General features: G+C 34.9%; 1 protein-coding gene and 1 long non-coding RNA gene across 24 annotated transcripts in view; one reads left to right on the top strand and one right to left on the bottom strand.

Moving 5' to 3' along the window:
• Positions 1-18,242, bottom strand: part of LOC144320383 (uncharacterized) — a 232,843-nt gene that overhangs the window by 100,442 nt on the left and 114,159 nt on the right. For 11 of the 23 annotated variants that reach the window (XM_077908868.1, XM_077908869.1, XM_077908870.1 and 8 more), the window contains 2 exons: positions 17,222-17,249; positions 15,025-15,449 (listed from right to left, as the gene is read on the bottom strand). The exons of 1 other annotated variant lie outside the window; for it this stretch is intronic. Coding sequence is in view for 2 of the 22 variants with exons in the window: in XM_077908865.1 (XP_077764991.1) it covers positions 17,243-17,249 (7 nt within the window). In the remaining 20 variants the exon portion in view is untranslated. Of the gene's footprint in view, positions 1-12,195; positions 12,373-15,024; positions 15,450-17,221; positions 17,250-18,242 lie in introns of those variants that run through there. 11 more of the 23 variants (XM_077908842.1, XM_077908843.1, XM_077908847.1 and 8 more) reach the window with 3 other exon arrangements.
• Positions 1-18,242, top strand: part of LOC144320384 (uncharacterized) — a 95,656-nt gene that overhangs the window by 43,435 nt on the left and 33,979 nt on the right. The window lies entirely within an intron of this gene.

Raw genomic sequence — 18,242 nt, 5'->3', positions numbered from 1 at the left:
TGAGGGAAAATAGTATATAGGACTAAAGGGTCCCCATTGTGTTTCCTTTTTCCATTACAATTCACTTTTGTATCAGACCAAAATTTCCAACATTTTTTTGCCATTGAGGATGGTATTAGCCATGTGTTTTTCACTTCTATACATCAATAATGAATCAGCAGAAGGAGAAATCAAGGCATCAGTTCCATTTGCAATTATACCAAAACCAGAAAGATACACAGAAAACCTAACCAAAGAGGTAAAAGATCTGTACTCTGTACACTATAGAACACTGATGAAAGAAATCAAAGATGACACAAAAAAATGGAAAAGCATTCTAAGCTCATGAATTGAAAGAACAAACATTGTTAAAATGTCTATACTTCCCAAAGCAATTCACACATTTAATGAATTTCTATCAAAATACTATCAGCATTTTTTACATATTAATACACAAAACAATCCTACAATTCATATGAAAGTTAGAGGCAACACAATTCCAGACTTCAACCTATATAACAAAGCTATAGTCATCAAAACAGTATGGTACTGGCACAAAAATAGACACATAGATCAAAAGAACAGAATAGAAAACCCAGAAATGAAACCACAATTATATGGTCCATGAATCTTCAACAAAGCAGGAAAGAATATCCAATGGGAAAAAGTTTCTTCATCAAATAGTGTTGGGAAAACTACACAGCAACATGCAAAAGAATGAAATTGGACCACTTTTTTACACCATATACAAAAATAAATTCAAAATGGACGAAAGACCTAAATGTGAGGTAGGAAACCATAAAAATCCTAGAGAACACAGGGAGTAACCACTTTGATATCAGCCATAGCAATTTCTTTCTACATATGTCTCCTGAGGCAAGGGGAAGAACAGCAAGAATAAAATATTGGGATTTATCAAATAAAAAGCTTCTGCACAGGAAAGGAAACAACAAAACTAAAAGGCAATCTATGGAATGGGAGAAGATATTCACAAATGACATATCTGATAAAGGGTTAGTATCTAAAATCTATAAAGAACTTATTAAACTCAATACCCAAAAAGCAAATAATCCAAATAAAAAATGGGCAGAAGACATGAATAGGTATTTTTCCAAAGAAGACATTGAAATGGCCAACAGACACAGGAAAAGAGGCTGAACATCACTCATCATCAGGTAACTACAAACCAAAACTACAAGGAGCTATCACCTCATATTATAGTTAGAATGACTAAAATTAACAATACAAGAAACAACAAATGTTTGTGAGGATGTGGAGAAAGGGAAACCCTCTTGCACTATTGGTGGGAATGCAAACTGTTGCCACTCTGGAAAACAGTATGGAGGTTCTTCAAAAGTTAAAAGTAGAGCTACCCTACAATCTAGCAATGGCACTACTAGGTATTTACCCAAAGAATACAAAAATACTAACTCAAAGGGATACATGTACCCAGATATTTACAGAAGCATTATCTACAACAGCCAAATTATGGAAATAGCCCAAATGTCCACCAACTATAAATGGATAAAGAGTTGGTATATATATTCAAATGGACTATTAGTCATAAAGAAGAATGAAATCTTGCCATGTGCAAGGATGTGGAAGAAGCCAGAGTGTATTATGTTAAGTGAAATAAGTTAGTTAGAGAAAGACAAGTATCATATGATTTCACTCCTATGTAGAATTTAAGAAACAAATGAACAAAAGGGAAAAAAGAGAGTAGCAAACCAAGAAATAGATTCTTAACTATAGAGAACAAAGGATGATTACCAGAGGGGAGTTGGGGGAGGCGATAGGTAAGATACTTGTTGGGGACTAAGGAGTCCCCTTGCTATGACAAGCACCAGGTATTGTATGCACTGTTGAATCACTATATTGTACAATTGAAACTAATATTACACTCTTTGTTAACTGGCTGTAATGAAAAACTTAAAAGAATTCTCTGTATATAATTTTGAATAAAATTGAAACAAAGACACTATGATATTAGATAGGGCAATCTTTTTAGTTATTATCAGTAATTATGGAAAATAATTATTCAGATATCAAATGTGTAGATGAAAAGGTTCTATATAAATTTGTTAGGGAATATCTAGCTAGCACAGACTTCAAATAGTTTGTAATAGTTCATTTTATTTATTTATTTATTTATTTATTTATTTATTTATTTATTTATTTTTAAGATTTATTTATTTATTCATGACAGAGAGGCAGAGACACAGGCAGAAGGAGAAGCAGGCTTCACGCCAGGAGCCCGACGCAGGACTGGATCCCCGGTCTCCAGGATCACGCCCTGGGCCAAAGGCAGGTGCTAAACCACTGAGCCACCCAGGGATCCCCCAAAACTAAACCATCTAATATTGAAATAAATTCTCCAAATTATAATTTTGAAATATATGTATATATAAATATATAGAAATAAAACTGTGTATTAAATTTATTTCTAGTGTCATTTAATTTGCTAATAACTGTAATGATAGGAGCAAGATAATTTTTTATTGATGTAAAATTACCTTCACACATAGTAATTATTTAATAAATGCTCTATAATCAAAGAAAAAAATGAAAATAAAATCACAACAAAATAAAAATATGTATCTTAAGGGAATAATGGAATTCACTAGCTCCCAGAAATGCTCTCAAAATTCTACATGCTGTTTATTACAGATTTCTATGAAAAAATGTATCTTTACTACTATCTGTTATGTCCCTTGACATAAATGGATGTTCAACTTTATTGATTGTAAGAGCTTCTGTCCAGCTAGAATCTACATCAATGTTTCAAACATTTCTATTGTACTGATTCATAACTATTGGACCTTTAGAGCCAATTTGAAGAATACTGAAAGAACTAATGATATTTCTTTTTCTTTTTTTATTTCTTTTCTTCTATTATTATCCTAAAATAGTACTTGTTTGAAATATTATCTGTAAATAATTTCCTTCTGATATATGTAGAAAGTTATCGCTACAATAAGTGTTCCATATGTGGTAAACAATGAATTACAATTCAGTTCACAGTTTTAGTTTTAACTAAATATACATTTATAGTGTCTACTTTATTCCTGGAATGGTGCTAGGTTCTATAATATAAGGAAAAAGAATAATTTTTTAATAGTAACACATTCAGGGGGCAGTCCAGGTGGCTCAGCGTTTAGTGCCACCTTCAGCCCAAGGCCTGATCCTGGAGACCCAGAATGGAGTCCCACGTCGGGCTCCCTACATGAAGCCTGCTTCTCCCTCTGCCTGTGTCTGCCTTTCTCTCTCTCTTTGTGTCTCTCATGAATAAAAAAATAAAATCTTAAAAAAAATAGGTAACACATTTGTTGATTCAAAATTCAAAAACACACTAAGGTACACCATGAAACAATCAAACAATTGCCCTGAACAGGAACAGCCAATGTTGGCAGTGTCTCATTTGTTAAGAGAGGCAATAACTGCATATGTAAATGAAATGCATATATGTTTCAAATTACACTCCTTTTTTAAAAAATTAATTATTGGGGATCCGTGGGTGGCTCAGCGGTTTGGCGCCTGCCTTTGGCCCAGGGTGCGATCCTGGAGTTCCGGGATCGAGTCCCACGGCAGGTTCCCAGTATGGAGCCTGCTTCTCCCTCCTCCTGTGTCTCTGCCTCTCTCTCTCTCTTTCTCTATGTCTATCATAAATAAATAAATAAATAAATAAATAAATAAATAAATAAATAAATAAATCTTTTAAAAAATTAATTATTGAGGTATGATTTAGAAAGAATAAAATCACCCAGTTAAACATACAGTTTAATTAAATATGACAAATATACAGTGTGAGTACCACCAAAATCAACATATAGAATATTTCTGTCTCTGCCAAAATGTATCTGGATCTTTTTATAATCAATATCTATACCTTCTCGTCATACCAAGAAATCACTGATCTTTTTTTGCCATGAGAGTTGGCTTTTCCATTTCTAGAATTTCACATAAATGGAATCAAAAGGCATACTTATGTACCTGATATTTTTTTTCTGCTTTCACAATATTTCTGAGCTTTATCTATATAGTTTTTATGCACTGGTAGTTTATTTATTCCCTTTTTATTAACTATATTATATTGCATGGATATAACATATTTTATTTATCTGTTCACCTACTGATGCATATACATATTATTTTGGGGTTTTGGCTTTTATGAATAAAATTGCCATGAGCAATGGCCTGTAAGTTTTCTGCACAAATATGTTTTCATCTCCTTTGGATAAATTTATAGTAGTAGAACTGCTTAGCCTTATAGTAAATATACAATAAACTCTGTAAGAAATTGCCAACATTTTCCAAAGTGGTTGTATCATTTAAAGTCACAGAAGTAATGGATGTAGCAGAAATTATGCATTGGATCAAGCCTCAGGTTTACGAACTAGCAATTATCTTCTTTAGGCCCTACCTCTAGATACAGTCATATTGAGAGTTAAGGCTTCAACATATGGATCTGGAGTGACAGTTCAGTTGATTTTTCTATTGTGATTTTTGCTTTTTGCATTTTATATAAGGAATGACTGCCTATCCTAATTTAATAAACATTTTCTATTAATATTTCTGCTTAAATTTTAAACTTTTAGCTTAAATACTTATAACGTGTGTCCAATTCCAAACTGATTTTGATTATGGTGATTTTTAATTAGGGTTTGGGTTTTAGTTCCATATACATCTGAAAATTCCAATACCATCCGATGAAAACACTATTGGGTTCAAGATCTCTATGGTATACCAGCAGACTCCATGACCTGCTATAAGGACTCACAGGTCTCGGAAAAGCCGTTCTACTCATGGTTATAGTTTATAATAGTGAAAAGATACAGATTAAAATTAGCAAAGGGAAAAGGCACATGGGGTAAAATCCAGGAGAAGTCAGGCATAAGCTTATCAGGTATTTCCTCCTAATGAGTCACATGTGGATTTGCTAACTCTTTTAGCAATGAGGTATGACAACAGTTGTGTAGTTCTGCCAACCAGGGAACTTACTCAAACCTTGCTTTGCAGAAGTTTTATTGAAAGTCAGTCATGTAGGCATACAGTGCCCACTTGGCCTGGGTTTCTCAAAGCCTGCACACCTATTCTTCTCTCACTGAATTACATTGGCATTTCTGTCAAAAATCACATAGGGACATCTACGTGGCTCAGTCTGGTAAGCATTTGACCCTTGATTTCAGCTCAGGTCATTATCTCTGGGTCATGAGATCAAGCCCCACATTGGGTGCTGCACTCAGTGGGAAGCTGCTTGAGACTTTTTCTCTCCCTTTTCTTCTGCCCCTCCCGAACTCCATGCTCATGTGCACTCTCTCCTTCTCTCAAATACATAAATAAATATTTAAAAAAAAATCAATTGACCATATATGTAATTGTTTACGTGTGTGCTTTCTTTACATTGATCTCAATGTATACTTACATTAATATCAGTTTGTTATAAGTCTTAGAGCAGTGTCATGGTAAGGACTGTCTAAGTGCAATAATGGTGACTAGATAGTTCTGCAACCCAAAAGTTACTGCATTTGCTTAGGACAGTCAACTGGATCCTCAGTTTCAAATCTTTTTTTTTTTTTTTAAACATTTATTTATTTATTTATGATAGTCACACAGAGAGAGAGAGAGAGAGGCAGAGACACAGGCAGAGGGAGAAGCAGGCTCCATGCACCAGGAGCCCGACGTGGGATTCGATCCTGGGTCTCCAGGATCACGCCCTGGGCCAAAGGCAGGCGCCAAACCGCTGCGCCACCCAGGGATCCCTAGATCCTCAGTTTCTTATTAGAAATGTACTGACAAAACAGAAAAATAATCAGAGAACAAATTATTTTAACAGAATTATTCATGGCCTCTAACATACTATTATGAATCTATGTCATCTAATGACTATTTTTCTATTCTGTTCTTTTACTTCTTGTCATGCTTCCTTTTATTGATCATAGATATATCAATTATATTAACTGATTTTAAAGATACATTTTTTTTGTTGAATTTTGTATTCATTCTTTCAGTCATTTTTTTTCTACAGAAAGTAAAACTAATACATGTTTGTTCCCACAAAATGGGAACTATATATTCACAGAACTATTAACATAGGGAGATAATGATTTATATACTTTTTAAAGATTTTATTTATTTGAGAGAAAAAAAGAAAGGAAGGGGAAGAGAGGGAAGGATAGGGATAAGCAGATTCTACAGAGAGTGCAGAGCCCAAAGTGGGGCTTGGATCTCATGACCCTAAGATCATGAATTGAGCCAAAATCAAGAGTCCAATGCTCAACAGACTAAACCACTAAGGTGACCCCTCGTTTATATTTTTAAGACTTATACCCACTGACTAAGTGGTTCTTTGAATTTTCTGGAACTTAGTATTTCCTCATATAAAGAATACAATAAAATCTTTATTGTTTCAAAATAATTAGAAATAAATCATTAATAAACTTGGTAAAATATCTTTGGAATTATAATCAGAATAGAAAGAAACACCAAAGAAAATATATTTTATAAACTGATTGTACTGCTAACCAATAAAATGCAAAATCCTAAACTATACTATAGTTTATTTATGAATTACCATTAAACATAGATCCAAATACTATACATAGAAAAGTGAATCTTTGTTAATGCTTTGTTTGTATATGTGTGAGTGGAAATATGTGTGAGTGACTGATTTCATTTTTAATGTGAAAATGCTATATGTGGCTCCGTAACACCAATTAAAACTACCTTTTTTTAGTTTCTCCAAAAACAAATGGGAGGTGGGGTCAATAAAAATGTTTCATCCTGCTTCATGATACCTTGCAAATACAAAAAGAAAACTGTTGTTTTTAGAAGAGGAGAAAACTGTTTTTATTTATTTATTTTTTAATTTTTATTTACTTATGATAGTCACACAGAGAGAGAGAGAGAGAGGCAGAGACACAGGCAGAGAGAGAAGCAGGCTCCATGCACCAGGAGCCCGATGCGGGATTCGATCCCGGGACTCCAGGATCGCGCCCTGGGCCAAAGGCAGGCGCCAAACCGCTGCGCCACCCAGGGATCCCAAAACTGTTGTTTTTAGAAGAGGACAAATATCCAAGGAAAGTCTAAAGCAATAGTTCTCAAGCTCCTTTAATACATAATTTAAATGTGTATGCATTTTGTACTTAAATGTGGATATGCATTTATTAAGCTGTGTGGAGAAAAGGAATAGTAAAATCACTCTGTTCTGTTCACATTGTCCACTTGAAATTAGACAAGTAAAATATCCCACATTTTATAGATACAAATAAGTTATTTGGAAGGAGGAGTTAATTAAAGGCTTTAGCAAAGGATCTACAGTGGTAAGGGAAAAAAACACACATTTTTATTCTCTTTTGATTGACCTAGGCTTTGAAATAAGACAAAGGCAAGGAGAAAGATGGTGAAAGATGGAGGGATGAAACTGCAAAATAGTCTTTCTCCTGATTCATTCAAAAGCTTAAGGATTTGGTATGGATTATACACATGTCTGAAGGCTGACTTCAGCAATATTCAACAGTGTATCTCCCCACATCTTTGTCCTTGAATGTTATGAAACTCATAACATAAATAATAATATAAGAATTTGATAACTTTAGACAAATGCAGATAATTCTACCTTAACTTCTACATCTGCTTTTTCTCCCCAATTTATTTTTCACATTTATAATTTATATCTCACTCTCATTATAAGACTTCTGTGGGTGGATAGTTATAACCGTTTTATTGTTGATAAAATAAACATTATTTAGGATGTAGTGCTATTTATTTCTTTTAGAACATATAGTTTGAACACTGGGCATATATGAGACAGTACAGAGAATGGGGTGGGAGGATAAAATAATATTCAAAATAGATTCTTGTTCTAAAAAGTATGTGATATTCTAGGATAGAAGATATTATGTCAAAATACAAAAAAAAAAAAGTGTACAAACACCCTATGAAAAGTATAGGAAAATCTCTCTGGAATTCAGCAAAATAAAGATTATTTTAGCTATAATTATTTTATTTTGATTTTATGAATACAGCAAAATTTGAGCTAAGATTTGATGATATAGTATATGCCAAAATGGGAGTAAGAAAGGATACCACATCTTATTATAATCATCCACTAGGTACTACTTGTTGAGCAAGGCTTACTCCACGTCAAGTCTTACGCTTAGTACTTTCAATATACTAGTTAGCTCATATTATCACATCAGCCCTATGAGACAGAAAGCATAAATATTCCTTTATGTATGTGGATGTGGAAATTATGTTAGAGCTTTTAAAGTATATCTAAGTCATATAGCTAATAAGCAATCCAGGATTTAAGTCTACACTGACATAATAAGAGACATTCATTTGTTCTTGGATTTTCAAATCTAATAATTACCTAGTCCTGCTGATTCTAGCTCAATAGTCTGATAGAGAAGAAAGAGATCACACTCTGAAGATGACAGAAGCATTAGCTAAGCAATATGGGTAGGAGCTTAGGGATTACCTGTAAGATTGAAATTTGGGAGTGTTTCATCAAAGTGGCCAGAAGTTATACTACATGTTAAAAATGTATTAATTTGGGGGCATTTTCTGAAGATATAAGATGCAATACTTGACAAGGACTCCAGCAATAGGGCAAACTTGCTGCTAGATGACTCTAGAAGCCTCTGGTAAGAATGACCCACAGTAAGTGAAAAGAGAAATGCCTAAGGTTTTTTCCTTCAAGATGGTAGAAAAAGAAGTAAGATCCAGAGAAGTGAGCATACTGGAAAGGATACATGATGGTAAGGCCAGAAGACCCAGGATGATGTTTCATAGGAGACCCCAGAGGACACATCATCCACCCAAAACAATCAGCACTGTGCTACTGAAAGGAGCACTTACATCAGTAAATTTAGAGGTCCCTTTCCACTGCAGTCCAGGAATAACTTAGCCATCACTGAGCACATCTCAATATAAACAGGGACACTAGGGAACTGAAATAATAGAGGCCAGACGGTGATTCTTAAACCATAAGAATCTAGGAGGTTACAGTTACTATAAAGAAAGGTGGGCAAGGATGGAAAGGCAGCTAATAGGAATGAATCCTCAGGAAGATATAAACAATGCTAAGGAAAAAATACAGTTAGCCAGTGAGAATGCTTAACATCCATAATAAAAGGCAAGAATGGAAATGTAGGAATATGTGTAATTGTGTGGATAAAATATAATAGACTGCTCACTTCCCAGATCTGAGTCAGTATTTAGATCACCATGATAGATATTTCCCTGTTCATTCCCAAAGTTATCTATGGTCATTTACTCAGGTAACCGTGCAAAAGAAAAAAGGAGAGTGTTCAGATATTTTGAGGACTATTGGGTTCAGTAGCTGAGTTGATGCAGGTGTCCAGAGACCAGAAGTGTCCCCCAGTTAGAATGGAACATATATGGGGACATACAGAATCTAGTGGTAAATAAAAGGAGCAAGTATTAAGCCTTGCTTAGCTATACTCTGGTTTAAAATGCATCCACTAGGGATGTCTGGGTGGCTCAGTGGTTGAGCATCTGCCTTTGGCTCAGGTCATGATCCTGGGGTCCTGGGTTCAAATCCTGATCAGGTTCCCTGCACTGAGCCTGCTTCTCTCCCTCTGCCTATGTTTCTGCCTCTCTCTGTGCATCTCTCATGAATAAATAAATACAATCTTTAAAAAAATAAAATAAAATGCATCCACTGGATCCACGACTTTCCCAGTGTGCCACTTTCCCACTCTGAGGGCAAATGTTGATAAATATACTTAGAAGTTGACATTTATTCATCTCCTTTTATTTACATAAGAAAAAGTATTTCTGCACTGAATAAACAAATAACTATAATCCCTAACTCAAGTGGCATTCTCTATAAATCTAGAGTTCCAAGGAATTTCTCACTCTTAGCACTTGGATAATTTCAGAAGAAAAATTAAGCTTTGAACTGTGTCCATTGGTTTGTTTCTATCCTGACATAGGTTCAATAAAGCTCAAATTTATAATATAAAGCATTAGCAAAATAATTATCAAAGAAGGCAGGAGTCACTCAATGGTCCCCTCAGGGTCAGGGAGAACACAGATAAATCAAATATATAATAATACTAAAATATCATATCCATTAAATAATATCCATTAACATTGCTGGTAGTATGATAAAACAACTATTGTGATTACCAATACTGATTGGGTACTCAGTATGTTCCAACACTCAATAAATTTCAGCATCTGAATTCTCCAACCAGTACTATTATATGGTAGTATTATTTCCTCCAATTAACAGACACAAAAAAAAAGAAAGAAAGAAAAGAAAAAAAAAAGCCTCTGAAAAATCAGACCACTTGGCTAAAGCTAATTGGCTATCAGTGAAAGACCAGTTTCAGACCCACATATGTCTGGGCTTTTAGATGCTTCAAGTTTTTCCCTTTCTTGCATTTCAAGGCTAAAATGAGAATTCTGTGAATGTTAGATCCACTTAACATGTGTTTTAGGGAGTGTCTGTGGGGAGAGCATCTTCTCACATAACAACTTTCAGGATCAAATAAATTTACAAAACACTGCCTACACTGTTTTTTGCTTAGGGAATTCAAAATGTACCTTAGCATATTAAAAGCTTAGTAAAGTTCTGCAGTAAACAAAACAAAAACAAGCTAAAATTAACCCTCCAAACAAATAATATTAATATTGTTAATTCTAGTGTTTCCCAGAGTTGTTTGACTATTCATTAGTTAGGATGCTAGCTAGAAGTAATAGTAAATTCAACTCAAAGTGGTTTAACCAGTGTGGCCATTTATCATCTCTCATAACAAGAAAACATAAGTAAAATAGCTTCTGAATTGGATAATTCAATGGGTCAATACAATTAGGAAACACTCTGGAGATCTTCCTTCTCTTCACTCTGCCAGCATCAATTTTTAAATTATTTTTTTAGTGTCAGACCATAAAATTTTATATCAAAATATGCTTGGAAACACTTTCCCTGGCATGCTAACTGATCTATGTAACTTTGTAAGGTGATATTAAAGGAAATTTTCTATTTAAAAACATGGGCTTCATTTAGACACGTCTTAATTTTCAAACTTTTAATATGATTCTAATTTCTCCTAATTCAAGCAAATATAAAGTTAATTTTGCTTAAGAATTTTAAAATATACCATGTCAGCAGTACATGAAATGAATAACATTTCTAAATGACCAAGGGGCAAGCATTACTTAAACATTTAGTGGTGGGATTTATTTTCTATCTAGATTAAAAATTTACAACTAATTTTGCATTTCTTAGAACACAGCAGAACCATGAGATCAATAGCTTCATAATTAATATCTGTGTTTTGAGAATTCTATCATAACTGACAGTTTTAGGTTCTTTTTATTTATTTTTTTCAAAAAAGTTAAAGAATGATGGCATTCTAGCCATATCATTTAGAACCTCATTAGGCAGCAGGTACCTAAATAATATTAACTTAATCAAACTGTCATTTATTTATCCACCATATATGTTCGATACAGATATAAAGGCAGAATGTAAGACAGGGATAGTGCTAACCACACTAGTCTCTTTTAATTAAGAAAGAAACAGTTCCAGAGACATTTGTAACAAACTAGTACTTTACTGTCCAGGATTGGGGTTTTGGTAAGAAAGGAGAAGTAGGGTTTTGGCAAGATAGGAGAAATTTGGGGATCTTGTCTTGACAGCATTATAACACCTCCCTACTTTCAGATGCTATGATGCTTATAGGAAAAAACATATGAATAGACTTTTGAGTTTGAATCTGTTTCTTGCCTCTATTAGTGATGAGACCTAGGGGTGCCTGGGTGGCTCAGTTGGTTAAACGTCGGACTCTTGGACCCTTGGTTTTGGCTCAGATCTAGATCTCATAGTCATGTGATTTGAGCCCACTGGGTGGGCTCCATGCTTAGGAGTCCGCTTGAAGATTCTCTTCCTTTGCCCCTCCTCCTACGTGTGTGCATATGTGCACCTTCTCCCCTCTCATTCAAATAAATAATCTTTATTAGTTTATTAGTGATGAAACCTTGAGCAAATTATAAAAAATATAAGAATACTTCAGGAATTGAAACAATTAGATGAAAGATTTCAAGACTTCCACAACTCTATGTTCTTACCTACCTTCATGTATACCCACAATACCCTAAGTAACCTGACAACATGTATGGATTATTTGTGCTCCTATCTAAATCCATCTCACTATTTATACCTTATCTCTTAGTCATTCTTACCTGTTCAAAGATATTACTTCAGCACTCCTCCCCATATCTCTTCTGTACCATTAATTTTCCTTCTCTACTGGATCTTTCTCATCAGCTTTCCTATTTTTTCTTCCACCTTCTTCACTTTTCTTATAAGTTTCCACCCACTTCTTTGTTCTCCTTTGCAGCCATTCTTGAAAGAGCTGCCTATATCAATATAAAATTTAAAAATCTATTTTAGAGTTGCAACAATTGTAAAGATGATACTTAGATATAACAAAAATCAAAGGGATCATCTTTTCTTCTGTGTCTTAGAGGTAAGAGTACATTTCTCCTCATTCATCACTTCCAGAATTGCATCACATAATGATGACAAAGGGACCCCCATAACTGTATTAAACTAATCTTGGGTAAGCCTCTCTGAAAGAAGTTTGACTCATGTGGGCAAACGAGAGTGGACATTTGGAGAAAATCTAGTTAGTATAGAAGGATGGATATTGAATATATAACTACCAGTGTTTGTGTCACCCATTGTCCTTCCAATGACCTAGCCAATTAGGCAATAAATATCAGATATCTATGAAAACCCAGAATGGACATCATTTCTGATAAGATATTTGTTCCTTTTTGGAATAAAAGCAGTTAATATACCACAAGACACTTGTTTTCTGTGAAACACAATTTGGAGAGAGCCAGTATAGAGAAATGACAGAGTATAAAATGAGGGAGAAAGAGATATAAATGACTTGGTTAAATCTCTAAACACTAATCAGTGTAAGTTAAACACGAGACTATTCAGAATGGAAAATGCAGTGAATACTCAAAACAAGTAACATGCTCTAGGAAGAAAATACATTAAAAAATAGCAGAGATTATTCTGAGAAGCAGCTTCATGGCCTTTGGAAAGTAACTCCTAAACAGTCAGCTTTGACATGTTATTTAAAATAACAATAACAGAGGTGCCTGGGTGGCTCAATCTGTTATGCATCTGCCTTCAGCTTAGGTCATGATCCTGGAGCCCTGGAATTGAATCCTGGGTGGGGCTCTCCACTCAGTGGGGAGTCTGCTTCTCCCTTTGCCCCTCACCCTGCTCCTCCTCGCTATCTCTTTCAGATAAGTAAATAAAATCTTTAAAAATATAATAATAACAATTTTTGAAGTATGCAAAAAAGATAATCATAGATTCATACCAAAGTAGTTAATAATTTATTTGTTTTTAGCCTTACAATGAGATGTAATTTGCCTGTACCGTCATCCTTCTCAAATCTTAATTCATACAGAACTAGCTAAAAGAGAAGAACAGGGATGCCTGGGTGACCCAGCAGTTGAGCATCTGTCTTTGGCTCAGGACTTGATCCTGGGTCCAGGGATTGAGTTTCGCATCTGGTGCCCTGCAAGGAGTATGCTTCTCCCTCTGCCTATGTCTCTTTCTCTCTGTGTGTGTGTCTCTCACGAATAAATAATAATAATAATAAAAAAGAGAGGGACAGTTACAGCATAAATGAAATTTTAACCAAAAGGGAAATAATACTATGATGTCTGTTTCTGGCTTGATCAGAGATAAGACTTATTAACAAGTTTCCGATTTCTTTGAGCTATAAACAAGCTAGATGGCATATACTCACCTAACAAGAAATAAAAAAAGAAAAATAGATGAGCAAAGAACCAGAACCTTTTATTAGCAATCCTCCTCATGAATGTTGATGACGTGGACTCCATGACTGCCTAGATCTATGACACTTCCTTCCTGTTTAACCTACCTCAAAGAATGTATCTTAGTGAGATATCACACAGCAGAGTAAAAACTGAAAATAGGAAACTGAGCTCAAAATTCCTCCAAAGTTTCTGTTGGTGACTGTTGCTCTCAGGTAGGAATCTTCATTGAGGAAGATTACAAATCTTGACCTTCCGCAATATAATTTGGCTAGTATTTTCCAGAAAAAATGTGGAATACTATGGGAGAAAGCTAGAGTAGTTACAGACAATCCATTCTCTTCCCGATGTCCTGATTGGGAGATCATATAAGATGGCTATTAAAACAGAGTATGAGCCTTATTTCCGGAAAATCAGATAAAATATGGGAAAGACTGAGTAAGGGGGAGGCAGGGCTAGGTTAGGGAAAGAGAGGTAAGGGGCCATGGAATCAGGCTCACAAAAATCCCAAAAATGTAAAGATGAAAGGAAACTGAGATAAACCAGGGCATCCTGTCCTAGGTGTCAAAAGGTGTCAATAGCTACTTGTGACCAACACCAATTACAGGACCCTAAAAAGGAAGTAAACCATTGAAGGTGTTATTACTAGTGTATTCAGTGGTGAAATCAATAGATATGTTAAAAAGATTTAGGTTCCCTGGTTGGCTGTCAATAAAAAACAAAACCCCACAGGCCCTGTGGCAAACCTGTCCAGACCCCTCTCACTCCTGAGATCTTTTTCTGCATCCTTGCTTAATAAATTTCACTTTACTCATTTTTTGTCCAAGAGATTTATTCTTCGATTCCATGAGACAAGAACTTAGCTCTCTCACTTCAAGACCAGGTTCAAAAGTAGAGTTTCTTATTCGCTGGTACTCAGAACTGAAGATAAGTTAGAATGCAGAGCAAGAGCAAGAGCCACCATCAAACTAGGTGCATATTATTTCATGGAAACTGGACTCTGAAAGATATGTTTATCCTACTTAAGGGAATTCTAAAGTAGGGAAAAAAGAAAGAAAAAATGAAAGGTGGGCAGGAAGAAAAAAGAAAGAAGAAGGGAAAGGAAGGAAGGGCAGAAGGAATGGACAAACAAAATGTCTCTCAGTAGAATATGACCTCCATGGAGGATCTTTGTTTTGCTCTATTTCAAGTTCCTGACACATAGAGGGTGCTCAATAATTATTTATTGAGTAAACTTCACAAAATTATCACCAACCATGCACATACATCTTTGAGGTGTGCAAGGGTCAGATCTGTTAGCTAAACAAAAAATTCTGTTCCTTAATTGAATATTAAAGAATATTCTGCAAATTTCCATTTCAATGATTAAGTGGCATATATACTTTTTCTAACTGAGGGCTAATTCTCTTTCTAGTTAACTCCAACTTCCAAAGTGTGTCCTCTGGCAGCAGATATTCACAATTCGATGTTAGCACAGAATGAGCATGTGCTGCACCTGGAAACAATTAAGCGCCAAGACCATTTGAGTAGTGCAGGTGTTCTGGCAAGCCGAAAACTTCCATTCTCTGTAACCAGCTGAAGATCCTGATTAATTGACTTGATTTTAACCTCAAGTAATGTCCACTGAGTTGCTAAGAGAAATGAGATGACAATGAACCTTAGTTACAAGGGGAGAAAAATCATTACATGTTTGTGTGAAAAATAAACCTAATTCGTCTTAGCACTATATTAAAAAGATGTTAGTATTAATAATTCTTTGTATTTTATGGATGCTTTTCTGATTCTTAGTAGAGTTTAATGAAATAATGGACCTTATGGCAAAGTGGTGAAAATTCTATTTATTTGAGGGGAATGTAATGATTTCAATAATCTCCTCTTGAGGTATTTATTTTCCTATACCCTAGAATTGAGTTTCTGCTTTTTTTCTTGTTTCTTATTCTAAGGAATTGGGAATAGTGCTTCCAGGGAAAGGAGATTAACACAAATGTGTGAAATCAGTGCATCACCAATGCCAAAACAATTATTTCTCTTTCTGGACCACATTCTTGCTTAGACTAATTACACACGTTAAAAATAGTGGCATTCCAAATTTGGAATCTGTGGTTAGTGGTATAGCTAGCAGAGGCAGAGGCAAAATCTTTAGTAACATAATGCATGACAGTTGATTGATCACAAATGCAAAATCTGAATTTTTTATTTGTTTTTAATTTTTATGCTAATAGATCTAGATCTGATTGCTTTTCAGAGCTGTTAGTACCAGCAGGAATCAGCTTCTGCAAATTAATTCATATGCATCTTTTCACATACTTTAAAAATATATTCAAGAGCTGCTTGCCATTTTTCTCCTCTCCCTTTTCCTCCAATGGTCAACTACCTTTTAAACAATAATATTCAACTCTTGTTTTGAATAATTTAGATGTTTATTTCATGTTACCACCTAGCAACTAGGCAAGGTTATGGTAGAAAGATGTTTCAGAGCATAAAAACAAAATTTATTCAAAAAAGTTTGTCTATTTACTTGAAATAAAGGTGTTATGTAAGTTCTAGAAAACAATAAAGACTACAGCTATGCCTCTATTAGCCTAGAGATGCATTCTAATAACAATTCTATTTGCTGTGACTTCACCTCTAGAATTTAAAAATGTATAGACAGACTTTTCTGCCTAAAGTAAGGGAGTAGATATAGCAAGAAAATTCTTTATACAAAAAAGGGGTACCTGGGTAGCTCAGTCGGTTAAGCGTCCAACTCTTGATTTCGGTTCAAGTCATGATCTTAGGGTTGTGAAATCAAGCCCTGCACTGAGCTCAGGGGGAAGTCGGCTTGAGATTCCTTCTTTCCCTTTGACTCTCCCTCTTTGTGTGTGTGTGTGTGTGTGCATGCACGCGTGCACACAATCTCTAAAAATAAATAAATGAATAAATAAAATCTTTTAAAAAATAGATAGGAGGGATTCCTGGGTGGCTCAGCGGTTTAGCGCCTGCCTTTGGCCCAGGGCGTGGTCCTGGAGACCCGGGATCGAGTCCCACATCGGGCTCCCGGTGCATGGAGCCTGCTTCTCCCTCTGCCTGTGTCTCTGCCTCTCTCTCTCTCTGTGTGACTATCATAAAAAAATAAAAAAAATTAAAAAAAATCTGTTGATCTGCCTTATTTAAAAATAAAAAAATAAAAATAAAAAATAAAAAATAGATATGAAAGATGTAAGGTCTTCAATAATAAAAGCTTCTAATTTGTTTTTTATATTGGTCTTGTGTGTCTTTATTTTTACTGAGCCATCTCAGTTTACTCAGATGCTACATATTTCTTTTCTGCTACCCATATTCCATGTCACCCTTCTTACACATATTCCTTTTTAAATTACTACATATTTTCTATGTATTTTATCATTCTTTTATTGCTTCTTACCTTTGAATTTGAATCGAAGTTTCAGGACCTACAACAGATGGTAAGAATAGGAAATAAATACATGTTTCATGTATAAGTAAATGCATGAATGAAGATATTTCAAAGGCAATAAATAGCTCAATGTTAATACTGTTATTTGATAGTTATACAGTAATCAACAAGTCACTTAATGCTTTTGAATCACAACATAAGCGCAGGGAAGAAAGGGTAAAGGGAAACAAAATGGAGAGATTTAGTCACTTTCCTTCCAATCCTTGATAATAAGATATAGGTCCTCAAGAGTGATTGGTGCTTAAAAAAATAATTGTGAGGAGCTGACCAAGTCTTTGAAGCTTATCAGCAACCACGTGGTGTCATGAAAATATCAGAATGGTACTATAGAGACTAAAATTTATTCTGGAGTCCAGGTTTGCAATAATTTACATACAATTAATTTTTGCTTATACTGTTTACAATTATTAAGCATTTTTAAAAATATTTCACTTATTTATTTACTTAGAGTGTGGGCAGGGAGAGGGGCAGAGTGAGAGAGGGAAGGTGGGAAGAAGAGAGAATACCAACCAAACTCTGCACTGAGCATGGAGCCACACACACGGCTTGATCCCATGACCCTGAGATCATGATCTGAGCCGAAACCAAAGTTGAATACTTACCCAACTGAGCTATCCAGGCACCCCAATCATTAACCATTTTTATGAAGGAGCTTTATATTACCCATTCATTGAGGCTTTTGTGCAATTCCTTGAATTACATTTACTTTATAATCTTTATTATGTATGAGAAGTATGAATTTTTATTGGGTTTAAAGTCATAGAGAATATCTGGAGCCAGAAAATGAAAAAAATAGTATCATAATATAGTTTCAGACATTTAAAAATATATTTTTTAAAGATATTATTTATTTGAGGGGGGGGGAGGGAGGGAGGGAGATAGTGGGAAAGAGCATGAGCAGTGGGGAGATGGAGAAGCAGGCTCCTTGCTGATCAGGGAACCCAACTTGGGGCTCCATCCTAGGACCCTG

This window comes from Canis aureus, chromosome 9 (assembly GCF_053574225.1).
Source record: "Canis aureus isolate CA01 chromosome 9, VMU_Caureus_v.1.0, whole genome shotgun sequence".
NCBI lineage: Eukaryota > Metazoa > Chordata > Mammalia > Carnivora > Canidae > Canis > Canis aureus.
This window is presented reverse-complemented; position numbering and strand designations above follow the sequence as displayed.